The sequence below is a fragment of the Parus major genome, chromosome 23 (genome assembly GCF_001522545.3).
Source record: "Parus major isolate Abel chromosome 23, Parus_major1.1, whole genome shotgun sequence".
NCBI lineage: Eukaryota > Metazoa > Chordata > Aves > Passeriformes > Paridae > Parus > Parus major.
This window is the reverse complement of record NC_031791.1, coordinates 2977837-3001772: the sequence shown is the minus strand read 5'-3', so window position 1 is coordinate 3001772 and position 23936 is coordinate 2977837. Positions and strand designations below refer to the sequence as shown.

The 23936-nt window shown below is 47.2% G+C and overlaps 2 protein-coding genes across 10 annotated transcripts in view; one reads left to right on the top strand and one right to left on the bottom strand.

Annotated features, from left to right (window-relative positions):
• Nucleotides 1-380: 380 nt before the first annotated feature.
• Nucleotides 381-9885, top strand: LOC107214174. 2 transcript variants are annotated; one of them, XM_015649287.2, is made up of 8 exons: nucleotides 381-451; nucleotides 616-671; nucleotides 915-974; nucleotides 4831-4899; nucleotides 7609-7854; nucleotides 8736-8786; nucleotides 9110-9271; nucleotides 9506-9885. In XM_015649287.2, the coding sequence occupies exons 2-8, from the start codon at nucleotides 668-670 to the stop codon at nucleotides 9631-9633; spliced, it is 720 nt and encodes a 239-aa protein (XP_015504773.1). In that variant the 5' UTR covers nucleotides 381-451; nucleotides 616-667; the 3' UTR covers nucleotides 9634-9885. The 2 variants fall into 2 exon arrangements, with proteins under 2 accessions (XP_015504773.1, XP_015504774.1); XM_015649288.2 differs by lacking the exons at nucleotides 381-451; nucleotides 616-671; nucleotides 915-974 and adding exons at nucleotides 3952-4022; nucleotides 4187-4242; nucleotides 4486-4545.
• A 360-nt stretch (nucleotides 9886-10245) lies between these two features.
• ZMYM4 (zinc finger MYM-type containing 4) overlaps nucleotides 10246-23936 on the bottom strand; it is a 36721-nt gene continuing 23030 nt past the window's right edge. For 6 of the 8 annotated variants that reach the window (XM_033519497.1, XM_019008888.2, XM_019008889.2 and 3 more), the window contains 8 exons: nucleotides 23737-23916; nucleotides 23114-23208; nucleotides 22811-22982; nucleotides 20999-21150; nucleotides 19617-19728; nucleotides 18284-18532; nucleotides 17268-17397; nucleotides 15192-15671 (listed from right to left, as the gene is read on the bottom strand). In XM_033519497.1, coding sequence (XP_033375388.1) covers nucleotides 15464-15671; nucleotides 17268-17397; nucleotides 18284-18532; nucleotides 19617-19728; nucleotides 20999-21150; nucleotides 22811-22982; nucleotides 23114-23208; nucleotides 23737-23916 — 1298 coding nt within the window. In that variant the 3' untranslated portion in view covers nucleotides 15192-15463. Of the gene's footprint in view, nucleotides 15672-17267; nucleotides 17398-18283; nucleotides 18533-19616; nucleotides 19729-20998; nucleotides 21151-22810; nucleotides 22983-23113; nucleotides 23209-23736; nucleotides 23917-23936 lie in introns of all 8 variants that reach the window. The other 2 variants (XM_015649283.3, XR_004500109.1) reach the window with 2 other exon arrangements.

Genomic DNA, 23936 nt, shown 5'->3' with positions numbered 1-23936 from the left:
AACACCTTGACCCTCAGAGCACAGTACACACAGGACAGGTGAGTGGTGTGGGGTTGCTGTGTCCCCACGGTGGGTGTTTGAGGACACCCGCTGCACCGTGGTAGAGAGAGAGAGAGGTAAGATTGAACTGAGTTACAGGCTGTGGGATGGACCTGCACAATGCCATGGCAGCACCAAGAAGCTTATCTCCCCTGACCTTGGGACAAAGTGCCACTTGGTGGATGCCCTAAGGAGAGAAGCCTGTCGGAATCTGCCAGGCACTGCAATGTGCTCAGCCCACGGAAGGACGTTCAGAAGGCGTGTTGCTGATGTGGCAATGTGTGATAAGTCACTTAGTGAAAAAAAAAGTAAGGAAATACGAGGTCTTGAAGAAGGCTATAAAAACAGCTCTTTTCAATACATATTTCACTATCTCTGCTGGTCTGAGTCCATGCACTGGTGGAACGGCCAGGTGGGCCTGGGCCGAGCAGGAGCCTGGGCTGGGGCTGAAGGGTCTCTGCTTTTATGGGGTGGCTGGGGTCTCCTGGGTGTGGCTGGGGGCAATCGTGCAGGGCAGCAGAGCCCCGCTGACCCCACCTGCCACTCACAGAAAAAATCTTGTTCTTGCTTCCCAAGGAACCAGTTTTAGAGCAGACTCATCGCAGCTCTCGCTCCCACCCAGCCGACCATGGGTAGGTTGGGTGATGTGTGGGGTGCGGGGCAGGGGACCCGCAGTGGGACAGTGTGGACGGGTCTCAGGAACCCTGGAGTTTGTCCCTTCTCCCTTGTCCTCCCGGGATCTGCCGAGGAAGGATGGTGCTGGGAGAGCTGCTGCTGCCACCAGGCCCCTGGCCTGCCCGGCACAGGGCACTGGGCTCCAGCCAGGAGGAGCTTTAGTGCCCACACTCCTATCCATCTGTCATTTTCCTTCCTAGATTGCAAAGCCATCGGTATTGCATTTGCTGTTGGAATTGTCATTGGAGCTGCAATTGTAGGTGAGAGTCTGGCACAGGATAAGCAGTGCTTGGCTTTGCTTGGGGAACTGCAGAGAGGGAAGGGACAGCACTGGGCACTGCCTGGAATTCTGCCTGCCCCCACTGCTGCAGCCCTGCACACTGCTCCTCTCCTGCTGCCCATGGGGTGTTCCCAGCCCTGCACCCCCAGCCCTCACTCCCTGCTCTGGTTGCTGGGTACTTTTGGGGAGGCTGATGCAGGTGCTGGTGGGAGGTAGAGGTGTGGGTCACAGAGAGCACCCTAACACTGCTCTGTCCTCCCTGCAGCAGCAGTAGGTGGTGTGCCGGTGTCTCTCTCTGCAGTGGGGATTAGCAAGACCAAGGGTCTTGCCATCACTTTCACGGCTGGTGAGTGCAAAGGGGAGGGGGGATAAGCTGTGCTGGGAAGGAACACAGGGTTGTACCCTGGGCTTGCTCTATAGCCAAACCAGTTTTTTAAAACCTCACTGGTTCAAATCTCCTCAAACTGTGGTATAGGGATCAATCCCAATGTGGTGGGATGAGGCAAGACATGCTGGGGTAGGGGTCAAGGTTGAGGACATCAGGGGCTGGGCAGGCAGGTGTCTGCTCTGTAGCAAGAACTCCTGTGTCCACTGGCAGCAGTGGCAAGAGGCAGAAAGGGAGAGAAGAAAGGGTTTGGGTGTGCTCAGGGAGCAGAGTTCACTGCAGGCCAACTCCCTAGCACAGTCCTTGGAGATCCTTGCCTCTCCCTGACCAGGAAAAGTCATTGGCTGTCCCTGCCTCGTGTTTATCCCTCAGCAGGTGGCCTCAATACTCCCGGAACATCACACTTCTGTCTTTGCAGGTGCAAAAAAATTGGCCTGACTCTGCCCTGCAAGCTGCAGCCAATTGCATAAAAACTCTCAGTGATCCATGCCAGGGAATAAAAGCAAGATTTCTGCCTTCCAACAGCCTGATTCGTCTTTAAAAGGCAGGTGCTAAAAAGTCCCATGACACCCACAGCTTCCGCTGCAAATGGTTAGGATTCATTTTAACCATAAAATCATTTTAAACAATAAATGAACAGTGACAGTGTGTCTGTGTGGCAATGCTTGTTGTACGTTGTGGCTCAGGTACCTGCCCAGCACCTGGGGGTTTGCTGTGCTCCAGGAAGGGATTGCAGCAGGCAGTGTTCCCAGCCTTGCTCCCTGTCCCCCTGCACAGTGAGGGGCTGGCTCCCACTGAACCCTGACAGTCCTGGCAGTCCCTGGGACCCCAGCACTGCTACAACAAATTCTCATGGCAGCATTGCTGTGCACTGCAGGGCCGCAGAGCCCCAGGATTCAGTGGGTGCATCTCTGCAGCCTCGGGCTCAGGACACCCTGTCTGTTTGATCTGGGGTGGGACAGGGGTGCTGGTCCTGCCAGACACGCTCTGCCCCGCTGCTCCTGCTGGGCTGGGGACTTGTCTTGGGTCCTGGGATGCTCAGGGCTGGATCCCTGGGGCGGGAGAGAGAACCTCAAAAGTGCAGCCCTGTCAAAAACTGCCGCTGTTTCTGGCGACTCAAAATCCACCAGAGCACCATCTGGGTGAGACTCTGCCCCTTCTTCAGAGCCACACTCTGAGACCTCTTCTTCGGTCAAGATGTCAGAGTTCTCTCCATAGCTCTGAAGCATGGTAATAAATTTTTTCCAGGGCAGAAGCAGTCTTGCCACCTCCATGTCTCCAGAAAACAGCAATTGGAACAAAGCATTGCCTAGGGACTGCCAATAGTCTTTCGACATCGCTTTTTCAGCGCTAGGGAAAAAAAACATGCTTTTTTTCCCCAGAGACAGAAAACCTCAAAATCGGCACTAGGAATGTCCACTCTTCAGCGCTGGAAAACGTCCACCCATAAATCCAGGACTAGGGATTCCTCTGGAGTTAGCATAGCTGTTACCATGCTTGCAGCTCACTGGGAAAGGTGTTCCGACTATCAAAATTGGCCACCTCAGCAAAGGAGAGTGGGCAGGCAGAATCCTGCGAGCCGGACCGAAAAACCCCTTTGCTAAATCGGGGGATGAAGCACGGTACCTCGTTACACTGTTGTAGCTTCACAAGTCGGGGTCACCAGATGTCGCTATTGGACACCAAATACAGAGGCATGACTCCAAAGGCAGAAGACGCTCAGAAGGCTTTATTGTCTACTTTTTAGTACCTTTTATACGGTGTTGAGACACAGACTTAACATGATTGGTAAAAGAGAAGGACACCTCTCTAGTCCCATTGGTGGAACAAGAGAAACATAGTCAGCACAGCTGTACAGATTTGTTTTGAGAAACATAAGTTATTTACAGAAATTGCCCTTGAAAGAAAGACTCTCCCAAGAAATCTTCCCTTGTGAAAGAAATCAGCCACTGGCAGGCTGAAAACCTTTTCAGACTCAGGAATGTCAGGCTCACAGTTTCCCTCAGTGGAAAATGACAGGCTCTCTGCAGGGACAACCCCAGGGTCCAGTGTCCTGGACATGGGCAAGCCCCAGCCCTGCTCCAGCAGAGACAGCGACATAAAGAGTTGATGAAAATGAAAGGGAGACTCAGTGATTGGGCAATTTCCCATAAATTACCCATCCTGACCTTCCCTGTTGGGATCTTTCCTGCAACACCTTGACCCTCAGAGCACAGTACACACAGGACAGGTGAGTGGTGTGGGGTTGCTGTGTCCCCACGGTGGGTGTTTGAGGACACCCGCTGCACCGTGGTAGAGAGAGAGAGAGGTAAGATTGAACTGAGTTACAGGCTGTGGGATGGACCTGCACAATGCCATGGCAGCACCAAGAAGCTTATCTCCCCTGACCTTGGGACAAAGTGCCACTTGGTGGATGCCCTAAGGAGAGAAGCCTGTCGGAATCTGCCAGGCACTGCAATGTGCTCAGCCCACGGAAGGACGTTCAGAAGGCGTGTTGCTGATGTGGCAATGTGTGATAAGTCACTTAGTGAAAAAAAAAGTAAGGAAATACGAGGTCTTGAAGAAGGCTATAAAAACAGCTCTTTTCAATACATATTTCACTATCTCTGCTGGTCTGAGTCCATGCACTGGTGGAACGGCCAGGTGGGCCTGGGCCGAGCAGGAGCCTGGGCTGGGGCTGAAGGGTCTCTGCTTTTATGGGGTGGCTGGGGTCTCCTGGGTGTGGCTGGGGGCAATCGTGCAGGGCAGCAGAGCCCCGCTGACCCCACCTGCCACTCACAGAAAAAATCTTGTTCTTGCTTCCCAAGGAACCAGTTTTAGAGCAGACTCATCGCAGCTCTCGCTCCCACCCAGCCGACCATGGGTAGGTTGGGTGATGTGTGGGGTGCGGGGCAGGGGACCCGCAGTGGGACAGTGTGGACGGGTCTCAGGAACCCTGGAGTTTGTCCCTTCTCCCTTGTCCTCCCGGGATCTGCCGAGGAAGGATGGTGCTGGGAGAGCTGCTGCTGCCACCAGGCCCCTGGCCTGCCCGGCACAGGGCACTGGGCTCCAGCCAGGAGGAGCTTTAGTGCCCACACTCCTATCCATCTGTCATTTTCCTTCCTAGATTGCAAAGCCATCGGTATTGCATTTGCTGTTGGAATTGTCATTGGAGCTGCAATTGTAGGTGAGAGTCTGGCACAGGATACGCAGTGCTTGGCTTTGCTTGGGGAACTGCAGAGAGGGAAGGGACAGCACTGGGCACTGCCTGGAATTCTGCCTGCCCCCACTGCTGCAGCCCTGCACACTGCTCCTCTCCTGCTGCCCATGGGGTGTTCCCAGCCCTGCACCCCCAGCCCTCACTCCCTGCTCTGGTTGCTGGGTACTTTTGGGGAGGCTGATGCAGGTGCTGGTGGGAGGTGGAGGTGTGGGTCACAGAGAGCACCCTAACACTGCTCTGTCCTCCCTGCAGCACTGGCAAAGGGTGAGACCATCGACTTTTCTAGGAATTTCAAGTATTTTGGCTTCAGTTTCAGAATCGGTGAGTGAGGGGGGATAAGCAGATGGGCTGTGCTGGGAGGGAATACAGGGCTGTTCCCTGAGCTTCTTGTAGAGCTAAATCATCCCTTGAACCCCTCACTGACCTGAATCCAACTGAAATCTGGTGAAGGGATAAATCTCCAATGCGCTAGGAAGAGTCAGGACCTGGTGAGGTCAGGGTCAGGGCTGAGGGCATTGGCGCTGTGCAGGAAGGTTACTGCTCTGTGTCCACTGGCAGCAGTGGCAAGAGGCAGAAAAGGAGAGCAGAAAGGGTTTGGGTGTTCTCAGGGAGCAGAGCTCACTGCAGGCCAGCTCCCTGGCACAGTCAGGGTGCAGCTCCCCAGCTGCCCCCACAGCCCAAACCGCTGAGCCGCAGCTGCATCCGGGAGCATCCCATCACCCACAAAGGGCAGCCAAAACCCTCCAAAATACCAGCCTGAGCACCCTCCGGCTGCCGAGAGACTCTGGCTCCGAGGCACACAGGGCTTGGCCACGGCTCCAAACACGAGGAGCTCGGGGGTGGCTGCGGGCACAGAGGCCATTTGGGCAGTGCGTCCGCCTGGGCTGCACTGGACAGAGGCCGACGATGGGACTGGGGGTGGGCAGGAGGTGCCCCCACAGCCCCTGCACAACCTCTGGCTTCACCATGGCCACCAGCTCCTTCCAGGCATTGGATGGCTTTGTTATGAATTGTGATTCACCTTGTGCCACCTTGAGTCAGGTGACAGGCTGAGTTGGCAAGTGCTGTGTGTCCCGTGCTGTGCCCCATTTGTGACCTCAGGGCTCACCCCACACTCAGTTGAGTTTCAGTTCCTGTATTCTCTCTGTTATTTACCTCAAATATGTTGCATTATGCAAGTGTTGGTAAACAAGGCAGCAAGTGTTTTCCCAGCACCCTGAGTTCTGGCTTTCCAGGGCAGTGCCAGCATGTCCAGGGCCATGGGAGCAGGGTCCAGGTCCAGAAGTGCCCCATGTGGCCCCACTGCCTGCACTGCCCTGGATGTGGGGACACCCGATGGTAGCAGGGAGCTGAGATCTGGGGGATCTGCTCCTCTGTGGGGTGTTCTCCCTTGCTAGGGGGATGGTGGGGCTCAAACCGGCCCAGCTAGGGGGGCCTGGTCTGATTTCTCCTCACAGCTGTTGGTCATTGTCAGGAAAATTAATCCACAAACACCAGAGGTTTATGTCCAAAAAGGAGACAGAGGAGTCCTTTTTCTTTATTCGAATAAAGGGAGAGGCCATGGGGCATTCCCCTGGGGTCTCTCAAATTTTTGGAGGGCGCAGCCTCCTTTTTATCCTAATTCCCACCCGCTTGTTTCCTTCTCTCTTCCCCCATAGGCTGAGGTACTTGAGAGGTACAGGCTTTCCGGAACACCTGATACCTGAGACACCCCCAATGCATAATCCCTTCTTAATTCTTAACTTTTGTGGAATTCATGGTGCTCTTTCAGTGCCTCTTTCATCTTTTAGTGGAATCCATCCCGTTGTTTCTGTTGTCTCTCACTGATAGCTGCATCTTATCAGCAGACCCACAGCTTGTTTGTAAAGACAAACCCTTCATTCCTCTCAGTCATTGCGCTGCTTTGGGCTGGGGTAGAGAGAATTTTCCTCCCAGGGACTGCTCTGGGGATGTGTTTTGGGCTTGTGCCGAACACGGGGTTGATGGTACGGAGGGGTTTCATTAGTGCTGAGCTTGCCCAGCCCAAGGCCTTTCCTGCCCCTCACGGGGCCATGCTGGGGAGGGATTTGGGGGTGTGTGGGAGGAGACGGGGCAGGGACAGGTGACCCAGCTGGCCGATGGGATATCCCAGGCCGTGTGACACAGATGAATGGACAAAGGAGGAGATTTTGGGAATGATGGTGTATTTTTTCCCGAGTCTCTGCCCCGTGTGAAGGGGTCCTGCTCAGGGATGCTGAACCCCTCCCTGCCCACGGGATGCAGGGAATGAATTCCTAGCTTTGCTTTGCTTTTGCTTGTATGTGCGGCTTTTGCTTTCCCTATTGAACTGTTTCTTTCAATCCATGACTTTTCTCGCTTTTACTCTCCCTGGTTCCGATGGGGATTGGAGGGGTGTGGGTGATGAGCAAGCGGCTGCGAGGTGGGGCTGGCTGGGGTTAAGCTACGATAGCCACCAATGCTCCCAACAGGGCTATGTTTTGGCTGCCGTGCCGTGACCCCCCCGGTACACACCGGGACCCTCGCAGTTATCTGCCGTGACCCCGCTGGTACGCGGCTGGGACCCCCACCTGTGCCCTGGGCCCTGCTTGCTGTGTCTGACCCGCCGAGTAATGACTCAGGCTCAGCCTTCTGCGTTCTTCCTGGGCGTGGCTCGGACGGGGCGGCCCTGGGGCGAGCATCGGCACTGTTAGAGTCCACCGGGGACTGCGGGCATTGGGCAGCGCGGGCAGTGCTCCTCCCTTCCCTCTTCCACCTTCCCTGTCCTCTTCCTCTTCTCCCTCCTGCCCTCCTGCCTTTTTCCCTCTTAGCCGTGAGACGCAGAGGCAGAGGAGCTGCCACTGGAGCAGTTACCCGAGCAGGTGAAGGTCTGGCACTCGGGTTCACTGCCAGGCTGGGGGCTGCGAGTGCTGGGGCTGGAGAGACTCAGGGTGCTGCTGGGAGGGAGGGAGGGGCAGCACTGACCTGGAGCTGCAGGTTTTTGTCTTGGTACCAAAATTGGGCTGTCATATATCCTGCTGTCACTTGGTGCAGGAGACTCTGCCAAGATTTCCAAGAGGAAGCCAATGCCAGATGAGGGACCTAAGAAGGAGACAATTTCAGATGAGGAATCTGGGAAGGAGACAGCTCCTGGTGATAACCCCAAGAAGGAGACAACTTCAGATGAGGATTCCAGGGAGACAAATACTGGTGATGAGGCCAAGAAGGAGACAACTTCAGATGAGGAATCCAGGAATGAGATGAATATTGGTGATGAGCCCAAGAAGGAGAATAGTCCAGGTAAAGTGCAGGGGAAGTTTAGGTTAGACATCAGGAAAAAATTCTTCACTGAAAGACTGAGTGGGCGCTGGAATAGTCTGTTCAGGGAGGGACGGAGTCACCATCCCTGGATGCATCTATAAAAAGATTGGATATGGCACTCAGTGCCATGGTTTAATTGAGGTGTTGGGTCTTAGGTTGGACTGGATGATCTCAAAGGTCTTTTCCAACCTAGTTCCTTCTGTCATTTTTTGTGACTTCCCAAGAGAAGCCAAGCAGATGCCTGATCCCAAGATCTCTGCCAGGCAGTCTGGTAGGCATTAGGAAGCTCCAGCAGCTTGGCCACCCTTTGAAGAGCTGGGGATGTGCTGGAGTGATAGGTGCCCTGAAAGCAAAAGTGGGTGTGCAGCTGGGGCCTGGGTACCTGCTAAGTGCCTTGGGATTTGCTGTACTCCACAAAAGGATCCCAGTGGGCAGTGTTTCCAGCCCTGCTCCCTCTCCCCTGCGCAGTGAGGGGCTGGCAAGGCAGTGGTTGATTTTGTTATGAACTCAGATTCATCTTATGTTGGTGGCAGGTGACAGATTAGGCTGACATGTGCTGTGTGCCCTGTGCTGTTTTGGGCTGGTGGGTGCTGCGGGCAGGGCAGGGTGGGTGGGCACTCCAGGGTGTGCCCCTTTCCCTTTTCCTCCCAGCCTGGAGGGGCATTGGGACCCACCCCACTAGAAGCTTCTTCCCAGGGGTCTTCAGGGGCTGGAGGCAGATGAAGGCAGGGGGAGGCTGGAGGAACTGCTGCTGGCTCTGGGATCCTACTCTGCCTGGCACAGGGTGCTTAGCACTGCTCAGGGGAGTTTTGCTGTCCATATTCCTGTCCTTTCTGCCCTCCTGTCATTTTCTTTCTCAGGGAACAAAGGGAAAGCCGTTGGAGCTGCCATTGGAGCCGCAGTGGGAGCAGGTGAGCATCTGGCACTGAATGAGCAGCGCTTGGGTTCACTGCCTGATCCCTGCCCCATGTGGTCCTGGGGACTGGGCTGGGGAGAACTGGGGTGCAGGAGGCTCAGCACTGGGCACTGCCTGGAATTCTGCCTGCCCCCACTGCTGCAGCCCTGCACACTGCTCCTCTCCTGCTGCCCATGGGGTGTCCCCAGCCCTGCACCTCCAGTCCTGGCTCCCTGCTCTGGTCCCTGGGTGCTTTTGGGGAGGTCGATTCTGGTGTTGGTGGCAGGGGGAGATGTGGGTCACAGAGAGCACCCTAACGTTGCTCTGTTCCCCCTGCAGGAGTGGCACTGGTTGGCCTCCCACTGTTCATTGGCGCGCTGGGGTTCACAGGAGCTGGCATCGCCGCTGGCTCCATCGCTGCCAAGATGATGTCAGCAGCTGCCATCGCCAATGGTGGCGGAGTGGCCGCCGGCAGCACCGTTGCTGTGCTGCAGTCCATCGGTGAGTGGGGAGGGCAGGGGAGCTGGGCTTCATCTCCATGGCAGGGAACACAGGCTTGTACCCTGGGCTTGCTCTAGAGTCAAAGCAGCCCTTTAACTCCTCATGGTCTGAACTGCTCCAAACTCTCTGGGTTGTCCCTGCCCAGGAGTCTCTGGCTGGCTGTGCCCAGTGCTTGGTCCCTCAGCAGGCAGCCTCGATGCTCCTGGGACTTCAAACTTCGATCTGTCTTTGCAGGAGCTGCAGGTTTTTCTCTTGGTGCCAAAGCTGGGCTGACATCTGCCCTGAGCTCAGTTGGTGCAGCAAGCGGTGCCTGGCTGTCCAAGTGCAAGAACCCTCCAAGTGACAAACCTAAAAAAGGATAAAAATCCAAGTGACAAACCCAAGAAAAAGTAACTTGGATGACAAACCTGAGGAGACAACTCCAGACAAGAAACCCAAGAGAAGCCAAGCAGGTGCCTGACCCCAAGGCCTTGCCATGCACAATGGCAGGTGCTGGGAAACCCCCACAGACCCCTCAGGGCTTTTGCTCCCTCCTCTCCCTCCCTTTAAAAGCTTTGGGTTCTGTTGAGCAGTGAGTCCCTTGAAGCCAATAAAGGTGCTTTTCCTGCAGCAGAGATGGTGTTTCTGTGTTGCTGCAGCTCTTGGGTGATGGTGGTATTAGAGGGGGACAGAGCACAGGGAATGTTCAGTCCCCAGGACTGACCCACTCGCTTGATGGTGGCCCCAATTCCCCTGCACTCAGTTTGGGGCAGCTGTGTAGTTACAGCCCACAACAGAGGAACAAAACCGAGTGTGAGTGGGAACACCACGTGGGAATCACCAGGTGTTGCTGTGTAGGTGATTAACTGCAATTTTAACCATGGCTTAAAAACTACTGAGCCCTCCCCATATGAAATCTGTGAGATTCTACTTTTAAACTGTGTATTGGTTTTGGAAAGTGCTTTTAGATTTCAACATCATACAGGAAAGGAGGATGGATGCACTCTTTTATTAAGGTTAAAGGTTTTTAATCACTTTTCCAGAATACAGATACAACTGAAACAAAAACTATTCTGATGGTCTCAATAATTCACTTATTAATACCATACATTGAACTCTATAAATTCTCGTATAAGAAAATGTCTGTTTAATATAGGTTATGATGCACTGGTGACCGAGTTACATCTTCTGAAGTAACACTTTGCAGTTATATAGCACCTTTCATCACGGGGCTGCAAAGCATCCTACGGAATTCTGCCTCATAATGCCCAAACGAGGTAGGAAAGTCTGGCCAATTTACAGAGGGTACAACAGAGGTACAGACTGGAAGGGACAAGACATGAGGTGTCATCAATCCTCAGGAGTGATGGGAAGCGTGTGCTGGGGCTGGGGGATGAGTTGGTGGCTTAGCTCGGGAGAAAGTTCAGGTGCCTCACATCACCCTTCTCTCCAAAGCTGCAGCCTGGCTCCTAGCAGGTCAAAAAGACCTTTGCAAACTTCTCTGGCTGTTTGTGCTATAAATATACAGAAGAGAGGATAAAAACCCCAGGACTCACAGGCCCAAGCCCCTCTGTTGACATATCCAAAGGCTGACTAAGAATCAAGACAACAAAGCTTAGATGTGTGGCTTGTGCTGCCCACATCCACTTGGATCTTCCAAGATTAAAACCATGTCCTTGGGATTGATTGAGATTTGGGGGTGCAAAGCTCTGTCTAACTTCATTATTTCATTGTCATAAATTGCCTTCTCCCACCCAGCAGGTGAAAGTGAGGTATCCCAGATCTTGTTTCTTTAAGAAAAGCTGAATCTCTGCTGAAAATCCATCAGCTTAGGTAATGTGATGTCCAATGGACATTTCAGTTCTGTGGCTAGAGGAATCTGAGCTGCTCGAGTTCCTTTGAGCCTTTATGACTTTAAAAACCATTCTGCATCTGTGCAGCACTTCCTGGAGCAGATCCAGTACTGGTGCCAGTGGCTGAGCATCAAGGACCTCCTCAATGAGATGTTTTGAATATAAAACCATGAATCTTAGGGACTTTATATTAGTGTTTTGCCATGTACCATCAATTACCTGCCTCCCCAGAGCACCTTCCCAGCACCTTGCAACAGCTCTTCTGTCACTTGTTCTTCCTGGCATGTCCAAACCAGTTCCCTCTGAAAGCATAACACAACAGAAAACTTCTGGAATGCTCCTTGGGTGGGGAAACTGGAGATAAAAAGGCAAGTTCTTATAGCTCTGCTGCTGGAAGAAGTTTGTGTTAGTGGTCAGACTAAATGAGGGATTTCTCCCTTAGTTTAAAAAAGTCCACCTAAAAAAGGGCTGGGATCAACTTCATAACAAGTACAGTAATATCATGCAAAACTATCTGACCTCCCCACTGTTTCCAAGCCAGTTGTTTCCTCCTGGGGAAGATGCAAAAGCAGTGTCAGTCCTACCTGTCCAGCCCTGTGGCTGTGGTGCTGGACCAAAGGGATTTCCCTGTAAGGCAAAGGAGGGGATCCTGTGGGGACTCCTCTGTCACATCACCTGTTGAGTTATGAAGCTCTGACAATGTGAGACAAGACCTGCAGCTCTCAGAGGCACAACACACCTATTTCAGTGCTCCCAAAATTCCTTCTAGCCTTTCTCCTCAGCAATGGTCCATGATTTTTACATACTTTTGGTGCTCATATACAGGTAAAAACAACAAAACAACAGTTAATGCTCAGGAGCTCAACGGCTCAAAACATTTCTTACATATCATCTTATAAGGCTGATGATGCAACAAGGGGAAGTACTGCTAGGAAGCAGCTCTTTAATGGAGACAGCAAGTCTTTGTTTTGCCTCTGGAATGTTTAAAATGGATGACAGGTCAAGGAAGAATGGGGAGGAACCTGTAGTGCTGAGGGGAGCAAAACTCCAGCCATGCCAGACGGTTATAAGCACAGTAAGCATTCAGTGCACAAGCATTTGTTCTGGGTTCTTTGGTTGTTATGGCAACAGTGAAACTGCTGCTTAGGGGACTGGGACGTTAATGAAATTGTTACAAAAAAAAAAAAGAAAGCCTTTATTGCACATTCCTCTGAGTCACCTCTGTGAGCCCTGGCACTGAACCAGCAGCACACCTATGGACCTGTGATGAGGAATTTCCTGCTGTTTTAAGTCTCCAAGGAGTTAGAAACTATTCCAGAGAAATCCTGGGGTGGCTTTTTTAGCAGTAGTTGACAGAGTAATTCCCAAGGTAATATAACTTCCTTTTGCACCTAGTTTTGTGGCTTTCAACGTGTCCCAAGTTCCCTTCTTTAAGTGAATTGAAGCCAGGATGGAGCAGCAGGTTTGCACTGAACACCCCCTGCACTGGGAGCTGCTGCCACTCTGGTGGCAGGAAGTTTTCTGTTTTTCTCACACCCATCTTTATTGCTTCTCTGTCCACACAGAAACTACAGTTTAAGAAAAGATTGGATGTGGCACTCAGTGCCATGGTCTGGTTGACAAGCTGGTGTCAGGGCCTCAGGGTGGACTCGATGGTCTCAAAGGTCTTTTCCAGCCCAGTTAACTCTGGGATTCAGCAGGACACAGTGTGATTTTTCTGTTTAAAAGAATATCTCAATAAATCTTGTGTGCTTAGCAATCAGAAATGTCAATTACAAACAAGTTTGTGTTCAGAACTTGGAGCCTGTGTGTATAAACTACAAATATACTTTAATCCTTTAAGGTAATCCTTCCTGTGTATCAGTGTGAACTTGAGCTGGGCTGACAAGAAATCTCTCAAGAGGAAAATACAGCCCAGGCAAACCCTGGGAAAAGCAGACCATTGCCAAAGGGCCTCCAAGCAGGAGTGAAATTGAAACTACAACTACTTACTGTGTTAATTATTACTATGGAATTGCAATGAAATGTTTCTTATGTCACAACCACCATGTCAAGGGAGTTCACACAATGTTTAACAACTCTGCTCTCAGCCAGTGAAAGTGATATCACTTGCCTTGCTGAGAGAATCTGAAGGGCAAGTATCTTTCATTCTAAGTGTCTGCAAAACATTGACCTCAAAGAAAATGCTCCCAGACAAGAGACAGTGAGAATGTTCAAAGAAATAAATGTGTTTCTCATAAGGTACAAATATCCTATGTTATTCTATGGGAATATTTCTGTTAATGTTTGTTAAGGAACACTCAATTTTGGGATTATTTTTCACACCATCCCACCCAAGAAAAGCCTGCCCTCCCCACAGCCTGTCCTCACTACTGCCATGCTCATTCCCAGGGGGGTCAGGGAAGGAGGAGCAGGCAAGGACAGCATGCTGCACCCCCAGCAGCCGCCCAGGAGACGCAGAAATTCCTGGAGTCTCCCCTGTGTAACAGCCACCAAGGCTCTGGGCTCACCTGTGTGCAGCAGACACCCCTCAGACATTTTTAATCCCCTACAAACTGATCATTCCAGAATGGCTTTGTTTTCTCTGAACTTTCCCAATGCAAACCACTCTGCCTGCAATTTCACTATTTAATGTGACAATGGGGAGGGGCAGATTGGTGTTCATGGAACAAGAACTGAGCTGGCAGGAAAATGCCTGTGCTGAGTGGCAAAAACATCTCCCCTGGGAATGCCAGACCATGGAGAAAGCAGAACCTTTGCTCAGAAATGACAGACACAGATGGGCTTTGGTCAGTCAGAATCAGGGGCAGGTTTTACTTTTCACAGAATTTTCTGTATTAAAAAATACATCAGTGAAATCTGTTACAGGCAGGGACAGGACTACTGAGTACACAACGTCAATAGACTACTTTCTGATTTTATTTTTGTTAAATTACTTTTGTAACTGCTAAAAAAATATTTAAAAAAAACCAACCAACCAAAACAAAACAAAAAATCTGAAATATTATTCAAGGCTGTTGATTTTCATCTCTTGAAATTTTAGTGACAAGCTCAAATATCAGACCCCTGTTACAGAAGATGGATAACTGACCAGAGCTCGATAAAAACCATACAATTCTCCTCTTTAAAAATAGTTTGGGTTTCCAATGAATTTGTGACCACTGGTCATCAGAAACACACACCTAGAGCTTGAGAAAACAGACATACAGTCTCTGATAATGTCCTGTCCTCTAAACATCACATGGGAGCTTTTCTCTTCCAAAAGACTCAGTAACAGCCAAGTCTTAAAAAAAAATCTCTTTCAATTTCCAACACTATGACTAAATCTCTTTGGGTGGGGTGGGATAAAAACACACATGGTCATTTTCTACCACAGTTCTGTTTTCAGAAGTAATACTGCATCCTTTGTACAACACTGCCTGCATTGCAAAGGTGGAAAGAGAAAGAGTGTGTGTGTATTTCTGTTTGAAATGACAAAGTCCTCTCTAGATTTGCCTTACAAAATAATCAAAACCATAGGAGTAGGGAAAGAGGAGAAAGGAAAGCTGCCTTAAGGGAAATAACCTTTCCGCGCACCACAGTATTTGCTGGGTTATATGGACAGGCTGCAGAGCTACTGGGCTGGGCAAGGGATTCTGCACAGGACAACCCCCCCTGGACATTCCCCAAAAGGTCACTCGGAAGTTTGACCTACAGCACCTCTTCCAACAGAGTGAGAGTTGGTGTGAGCCTGGAGCGGGTGTCTGGCCTTGTGTGATCAGTTAACAGCAGCCAGAGTTGTCCACTGGGATGGCCAGTGACTCCTGCCTTCCCAACATTTGATCCCAGTTAAAAAAAAAAATAAAAAAAATACAGAAGTGTATGTGTAGGTGTATTTATAACGGAAGGTGTCTGTTTGTCTAAACCTCACCCCTTTCTCTTGTATCCTCTGGAAGAGCTCGAGGATCTCCACACGTTCCTTGGCAGCAAGGGCTGTCAGCCAGCAGGCTGGGAAGTCACCTGAGCCACAATCTAACTCTCCATGCCCAACAGTGTGAGGGTAGGTTTTACACAAGCATTTTTCTTAAAAATATCTCACAACTTTTAAAAATCCTAAACAGATAAAGGATTTATGCACCAATCCAATAGGTGAGTTCCACTTGGATTTGTTCTGAGGATTGATCGGTGCTACAGGACACGTTGGGAGTTGCAGCTTACACAGCTTGCTTCCTTCCAGTTCCAGTTTGTACATCCAATGTAGTACAAAATCTGACTGTAGGCGACATCATCTTGGCTTATTTGATACACATTTTCCAAAGGCTGGACGTATTCACATTTTGGTGCTTCTGATGTGTATTCAAAGAAAAATACCCCACTGCAGTTAGTCTGATAACTCAATATCAGAGTCCTCTGATTTGACTTTGGCAAGTTCTTCGTGTACCTCCCTCACCATAAGAATCCGTGTTAACATGATGTCCAAGGTTCCTGGGTCTATTGGCAATGTGGAATACCACATGGGGCTGTTGGGAACACAGGAGCGCTCAGGCTGCAGGTAGAACACATCACTCCTCTGCTTCACGCTTTCAGAACTGGCAACGGAAAGGAAATAAGGTTTAGGAATATCAGGCTGCATTTACAATCTTACCAAGAGTTTAAGAGAGAGTCAGCAAAAAAATCCAGGTTACACTGACATGGCAACACTGTCTCCCCCTTCCTCATAGGGAATGCTTAAGTTGTTTCCAGGTCACTCAGCATTAGTTACTTATAAAGACACAAAGAAAATCGAAGTAAATTCTTTACAGCAGTGGATCTTCAGTGTCATCCAATTAATAGTAGAGTGATAAATGCATTTGACATGCAATCTCTGAGTGAAACTGGTTGTGGGATTCCAGAACTGCTGAATAATGTGGACAAGTGGAAATGGCCTCAAGGCTTAGACTGGATATTAGTGAAAATTTCTTCATTGAAAGGAACGTCCAGCCCTGGCACAGCTGCCCAGGGCACTGGTGGAGTCCCTGTCGGGATTTAACAGTTATGTGGATGTGGCACTTGGGGACATGGGTTGTAGTGCCCTTGGCAGTGCTGGGGGAACAGCTGAATTTGATGAGCTTAGAGGGAATTTTTGCATAAATGATTCTAAAGTGTGGTTTAAGAGCGAGTAAAACTAAATCCCAGCTTGCCTGACCATGCTGCAATGCTAAGCCCATCTGCTTGAAAGCCTGAGTGACTCCAAGGCAGCTTCCAGGCTCTGGTAGGGTTCTAAAGTCTCTAGAGCCAGGATCCCTCCTGCCTGGCTTTGGGATAATCACACCAAAACAGCAAAAGGAATTTGTACTGCTGCCTGCATATAGCAGAGGCTCAGCTATGAAATATGATAGGGAACATGAAAATGCTCTCCCAGTCCAAAAACAACTAAAAGCTTCTAGTAATGTGCCAGTGAAGACAAGAAAGGTAAGAAGACGGAGAGAAAGAGTCTGGACAGCTGCACACATGCTTCTGCCTCAGTAATGGGATATTTGTAGTAAGCTCAGTAGGTACATTTCTGAGAATGATTTATCTGAGTTTCAGTTGACACTAAAAAGATGCTGTTTCATTTTGCATGTGTATTTTCTTTGAAGAGAGAAGAACATCATCTTCCACTTGCTCAAGGATCTAACTGAAGTTTAGATAGAAACAGGAGAGAAAAATGATTTATATTTCTGTCCTTGCTGTAGTCTCCTTTCTAACTCCTAAACATGAGTTAATCTCACATCTCAGCAGGCAAATTTTATCAGGAGTTTTATCTAATTCACACTTCTGCTACACTCTTTCACAAGGAACATGATATTTCTCGGGTATTAGTTATAATCTCCTCACAACAAGGATGGTGTATGGGAAATAAGTGAGATGAGACTGCCATGGGCACTGTAGTAATGTCACGCATTTATATCAAAGAATTCATTTAAATAATATATTTCTCTCTCTAACTCTGTTCTTGACTCAACAACAGTACCAAAAAAACCACCAAAACCTCTTTGGGGGTCTCAGTAGCAGTGCTACAGTTGGAATTCCTGTTCTGCTCCCACTGAGGGATTGGGAACTGGGGAGAGGAAGCACAGCACAGGCACAGAAGGTCTGAGTGGGCTCCTTGCCCAAATGCCTGTTCTAGTCTACACACAGACCCAAACTCAAGTTCTGTCACTTACCATTTTGATAAGTAAAATTCATAAAGTCGGACTGGACACCGGAGGGGATTATCTGTGTTTTCAGCCATTTCCACTGCTGTTGGAACCTCCTCATCTTCACTGCGTTTCCTTTTGCCTACTGATAATTTATCTGGATACACAAAAATGGCATCACTAAAGTTCAGTGAAAAGCAGCACCTTGAGAAACAAGCCCTGGTGTCTCAGCCCAGCACCCAGTGGTGACTCTGTGTCACCCAAACCCATTCCTTGAACTGGATCTGCCACATGCCACCATCCAACCATGGCCACCTGGTGTGATCTGCTGGGTGGGCAAAGGACTGCACATCCTACAGGCCAGATCCACAGCCCATTCCTCAACTAGAAAACCCCAAGAACTAGCAGGAAAATATGGAAGATATAATTTTACTTATTAAAGATGAATTCATGTAATGCACTGGAGCTACGAACTGAGGAAGCCCGAAGGATCAAAGCCTTTCCTTTCCCAAATGCCAAAATTAACAGAAAAAAAAATCTCACTGTCTCTGCCTCTGAGTGCAAGCCCCATATTTTTGTTCTCCACTGGGGCTGCCTGGTCTGCTCCCCACACAGACCCAGGACAAATATGGGAATTAAAAAGGCACAATAAAGGTCTGGACTTGCAAAACCCAAGATTATTAAGTGCTGAGAAAAGGACTTCAGAAAAGGCCTTTAACTCTTGCAGTATTAATCAGCTTTATGCAAGCTGAGGATGTTATGAAAGACTATTAAACAAATTTGTGTCCAAATCTGTGACACCTCCTTTGTAAGTTTTTCCTGGGTGCCTTGGCTCATTCAGAATTTCTTTTAAAGCAGTGAAAAATAGCACAAATGTATTCAGGATAACAGTGAACGCTTAGCTCTGCTTACAGCAGAACATATTTCTCCCCAGTCCTTTTTAAAAGAGAAGCAGACAGTACAAAATCACAGAATTCTCTGATTCTGTAATTCAGAGCACACAAATGTGACTGCCCAGACACCAATGATCAGTGAGCACTCACCTGATTCTACCTCTTGTTTTTGAAAGGGTGGGAAAAAACGTAAATATGTCATCTTAGTATTATACTTCAGAGTTCGGGTGCGCCTCATGACATGGGCAAAGGACAGTTTCATGTGCTCACTGACATTCTTTAGTTGGAAGTATTTGGTGTTGAAGAACAGAAGGGTGTTCAACAAAACGATGGGGGAATATGCACCCAGCTGCTTACATTCCCACAAGTGTTCCTCTTCAATTCTTGAGAACATATAACCTACAAAGAATAGGCAAAGAAAAAAAGAAAATATTTATGCATATAAATCCTCTTTCAGCTAACCTCTATTAATGAACCACATACTAAATCAAATTTACACCTATCATCAGCAATTGTAATCCAATAATACCAGAACACTGCATGCACAGACATAAGAGGAAGAATGGAGAACCAAGCTGTCAAACAGCATGATCTTCCAATACCTGAAGAGAAGGATAAAAAGGAACTGCAGACACTAGCAGACTCTCACTAAGTTCTAATTTCACTGTATTAAACCACAGTCAGCCAACTGCAACAATGTGTAATTCCTACAACATGAGGTATGACTTTAAAATGTCCCATTTTGTGTATAAATAGCCCATTGTAATTATCCTAAATCAGTTAGGAAAGGGAGATACAGGGGCTTAGAAGAAATATGTCGTAAAAAAAATATCACAGCGTGCAGCAAACTATAGGTAATTGGATAATTTCTGTATTAAATAAAAAGTTCATTTTTCTAAATGAAAAGGCAGTTGTGGAGTTGCCAACATTATTCAGATTTCACTGATACTCTAAAGATGTCACCAGCTTTATGTGCTCATAGGGCTGGTGTCCAGCTCTATAAATCACATAATCAGGATTGAAAACCAATTTAAAGTATCAGCAGAATTTGGGAAGTCTTAATTTGGGAATTGAGACAAAATTCCAATGGTTTGCTAATGTGATCTCCAACCTCACCAGGAGTATTTCCAGGACTAATAGGGAAATATCAGTGCAACTGTACACAGACTTTGCAGTACCTGATCTCAAATACAGTATTAAATTCTGGCTACTTGTATTAAAAAAAAGAGCTTAAATTTGAGGGAAGAGAAAAACTAATTTGTTGAGTGCCAGAATGGGAATCCTTTCTTTCCAAGGATTGATCAGAGGAAAAGATAAATTTAAGTGTAATCATAACTGGCAGAAACAGACATAAAATCCATGGTGTAGAGAGGGGAGACTAACATGAAAGCCTCAGATCACATTCTCTTCCTGGCCCTGAGAAAACATTAATTAATGATACAGTTTTGTCATGCAGCTACATAAAACAAAAGAATTGTCGTACCATTTGGAAGAATTGTAGGTTCCCAGATTTTCAAAAGTTTTGTAAGTTCAATCATAAACCTGGAATAGGGCTCGGTGAAAATGTTATCTATTCTACCATTTTCAAACAGGTACTAGAAGAGAAAAATACAGGAACTTAAACAGTTTATGGTTATATGATGTTGTAGAGGAGATACAGCACATCAAATTCTTTCCCTTTCTTATGTCCCAGTGTCTTATGGGGCCAAACACTTTGGTGAAATCTCCAGTAAAACAGCAAATCAAATTTTCTGCAGGGACTGGGACCACTCCAGTGTGAGAGGAGCAAGAACTGTGGTTAATATTTCAAGCTCTAGAGCCATTTTCTGCAAAATCATCTTCCTCTTAATATTCTTGAAAGAGTCTGCCTATAAAAACCAGAATAGTTATTGAGTATTATTCTGCTGAAAAGAACTTTACATATTAATACCTCCTGAAAGGAGAAGAAAGTTCCTTAAGAAAAGAACTTAAAGAAGGAAGAAAAGTTCCTTAAACTTGGCAAGGAGCAGTTTAAGAAAGTTTCCTAGAAGTCAGGAGTTTGTATCAATAAATAAGTCAAAACTGTGACACAAAAATCCCTGATGCTTCTAGAACTTATCAGTGGCACTTTGAATTTTAACTTTTTCTACATTTTGTCCAAGCATAGCAAAGAAAAAAAAAATCAAGATAATTCCATGTCTAATTAAATAAGTTCTACATCAAAATAGCGTTTGACTATCTCAAAATGACTATTTCAGAACAGAAATAAGCTGGCTGTTCTAAGGAAACAGAAATGTACTGAACATTGAGTTTTAAACACAAATTAGCATTATTCTAGGTTTGTACTGCTACTGTTACAAGGCTGGTAAGAACTTACTACATTACTCTTAGTATTCACTAATTACAATGCAGTTATTCCGAATGTATTTTCTCTCTAAATACTGTCAACACAATAGATATATGTCTTGTCACTGAGAATCCTTCCTGAGCAATCTCTTCCACATGAAGTTATATGTTAGGAGAGCACTGTGCAATTATTTCAGATCTAAACCATTCCATCTTAAAACAAAGATTTCTGAAGAGAAAATCTTTCCTGCACATGAAAAATTATCAAAAATGTTCCAAATCCAAGTATTTGTGTCTAGGTAGAAATACTCAGCCCCCACATCACATTCCTATAAGGATAGAAGAACTTGGTCACAGTGACCATAAGAAAGTCCAGGAAAAGGGGTCATATATGGGACTAAGGCAAACAATGAAACACAAAAAAGAGACATTCTTGCCTCCTCTATAAAGCCCAAGCTGCTCTGTGGGACTGTGGATGTCCCATAAGTAACCAGAGCAAGTTCTGTATGTTCTCAGCAGTGCCCTAACTCCCAGAGTTACCTGCTGAATTCCAAGGCACAAGTATAAGATGCTGTCAGGGTCGTATTTTTCTCCGTTTGGTCTCCGCACCTCTTGAATAAACTGGCACAAACCAAAACTCAGCTCAGCAAATGTGCATGAGAGAATGTCCTCCTTGAGCTTCACAGGATGAACTGAGGCCAAGGAAATTATTAGAAAAATTAATTCAGCGTATTAAATCTTCCCACATTCCTTATTATTTCATGTAGGCAGAACTCCTAAATTCCTGTCTCATACATGAATTACCTTGCATGACTAAATGGTGAACTCCTTCCCGCCTGTTGTCTGAGAACTTAATGATTTGGCCAAAAAAAACCCAGGCAGCTGCATGTGCAATCAGTATAAATGTTACAAGTACTGAGGCTGCAGGAATTTACAGCCCAGACACGTAAATGTTTGGGAGTCTGCTGAACCCAAAGTGTGGGACAGAAATGGCTGCAATGAGCTTAAGGCTGCCTGGGGCTGATAAATGGGTTTTACCTCTCCAGCTGGACTCAGGAGTGGGAGACTCACCAGAGCCAGAGAAAGACCCAGAGTATTTCTGGACATGAGTTGGGTGCAGCATATCCCATTTCTTAAAGAAAGGCTTCAATGGGACATGCAGTGGGTTTGGAAAGGGAAGCAGCACAAGCAGGAATTGATTGATCAGATGATCTGCAATGAAATTAGCAGGCTTGGCTGCTCCACTTCTCAGAAGCATCTGCTTGGGAATAAGCAGGGAATCTTTCTGGGAGTGGGCACAGTTTTCTGGAAATGACTGTAATATTTACTTCCTTGGCCTCAAGAAGAAAACATAGTAACTCATGTGAATATTTCTTTTCTGGGAAATAGACCCCAGCTGTTCTCATGGAGTGACAACGAAAATTCCAAGAGATAAAAATGCAGATCTCATCCTAACTTGATTTTTTTCCTTTGGGGAGTCTTCCTTATCTAAGTCCTGCCATGCTTAGTTTTTTAAATTGCAGAAGTAACTATTATGGTTTGGTCTCCTCCCCACCATTCCCAAAGGGCTCAATTCCTAATTTAAATTCTCTGCTTGATTCTGAAAATTTTCCCACAAAACTCAGTGCAATGATGTAAGATCTGAGACCAGGGAAAAGAGGACACTGCCAAATCCCAGTTCTGCTGGGATTTTTAAAAAATAATAAAATAATTCATTATTGGAAAAATAAGCAAAATTGTATTTAATTGTCATTATTATCCATCACCCCTGTGAGACATGAGGAGCAGTAAAGTTAAGTTTCAGGTAGGTTGCAGCACAGAATGGGCAGACTTTTTAAATGTTTTTTTTCCAGCTGTGAAGCCTAGAAATAAGGTGTTAAGATTTTGATGTTGGATAACACAATTTTTTTACAACAAACAATTCTGCTGACCAACAAATACTTTGGGAATGTGCCAGCTACAGATAAAATGGATGTGGCCAAGTTGGTGCTGTCAACTCAGAATTATGGTCTGATAAGTCTGTAATTTCATGGTTCTATAATAGCTCAGAAAAGCTCTGCAGCTGCATAAAGCATCTGTGCTACAAATGAAGAGTTACTGCATGCAAAGGAAGGCAAAATGGAGATTTCTAATGCATTAGAGTATTTTTTTAAAGGAAGGAGATCAATTAAGAATGTAATAGCTATGATTTTTAAATATATGGAAAGACACATGACAGAATTCTATAAAATCTGTTCTCCACTCACAGGTATTGCAAAACTCAGTGATATCTAAACCTAATTTTTACTTGAACAATGAATGCCAAGTGCTCTTCAACTAAGTATTTCTGTTTCCACTGAGAGACAAATTTACCTGAAAACTTCAGGTCCCCTTGTTCCTCCTGTGCATTTTTCCATTGGACCCAGTTTTTCCAGGCGTTTACCCCATACATGTACTTTAGGGTCATCCCAGAAACAGAGCAGCCAGGGTAGGAGCCCTGCATCAAATTCCGGGGCTCCACAGCAACTACAGACTTCTTCCGTCCCTACAGATAAGCAAAGACATCCAAACAAAGCAGCATTTAATCAGCTCCTCACCCACAGATGGTTAGATTAGGGCACATAATGTTGTTATTTCAAAATGTAAGAGATTTGTGTTCCAGAAGCACTTCCTTACCCGTCTTTTTGGCTGTGGGAAGCCATCCCTGTGTCTCCGTCTTGCCCGTGAACGTGAATGTAAAGCTGGTCCTTTACTGAGAGGGTCAAATGAGTCTGAAGTCAAATCAACACCATGAAGAGTTTAATCACATGATTTAGCAGCCCAGGTAGAAGTGTCACTGTCACTGAGATACTATGGAACACCTTACAGCTGACAATCACACCTATATATTCAAATAATCCTGACATTTGACTAATTAAGCAATCTGTGCACTTGTTGTATAAAGATAGTAAATTCTCAATAGACAATAAAGGCCCCAAAAGAGTTGGGTGTATTTATTCAGGCAAATGTGATCTTAGCTGCTGCTCACATGGATTATACCCCGGGACACAGAAGTGATGAATTCAAAGAAGGCAAGCAAGAACTTCCTGCTCCTCCTGTCAGGGGTTCTGCAGAGTGCTGTCTTTAAAGACAGAAATAATAGTCCAAAACCAGTAATTTTTTGTAGAGCTGATTAACTATTGCAGCTTTAAACATCCACTCCACTACATGAAAACACACAAGCAGGCTGCTGGGACAAAGCTCATGCAGAAAATTGTGTGTGTTTTTATAAAATGAGTTTTTCTTCATGTGACACCGACCTGATGGGAAATCTGCCTCCAGATCCTGTTCCACATCACCTTTGGAGAACTGCTTGAGTTCTGGATCAGGTTCTGGCAGGGCATTGGATCGTAAGGTGTAGTAATTCAACTCCTCCTCCCAGCTGTGTGGAGTGGACACTGCTTCTGATTCCAGATCTCCGCTGTATGTGCTGCCCTGGTCTGCAATGAGAGGGATCACA

Excerpts from the sequence above, each read along its gene's own strand:
- LOC107214174 (XM_015649287.2), top strand. Across the intron at positions 8,787-9,109 it reads TGGAGCCGCAGTGGGAGCAG|GAGTGGCACTGGTTGGCCTC; the intron begins GTGAGCATCTGG and ends TTCCCCCTGCAG. Across the intron at positions 9,272-9,505 it reads TGCTGTGCTGCAGTCCATCG|GAGCTGCAGGTTTTTCTCTT; the intron begins GTGAGTGGGGAG and ends CTGTCTTTGCAG.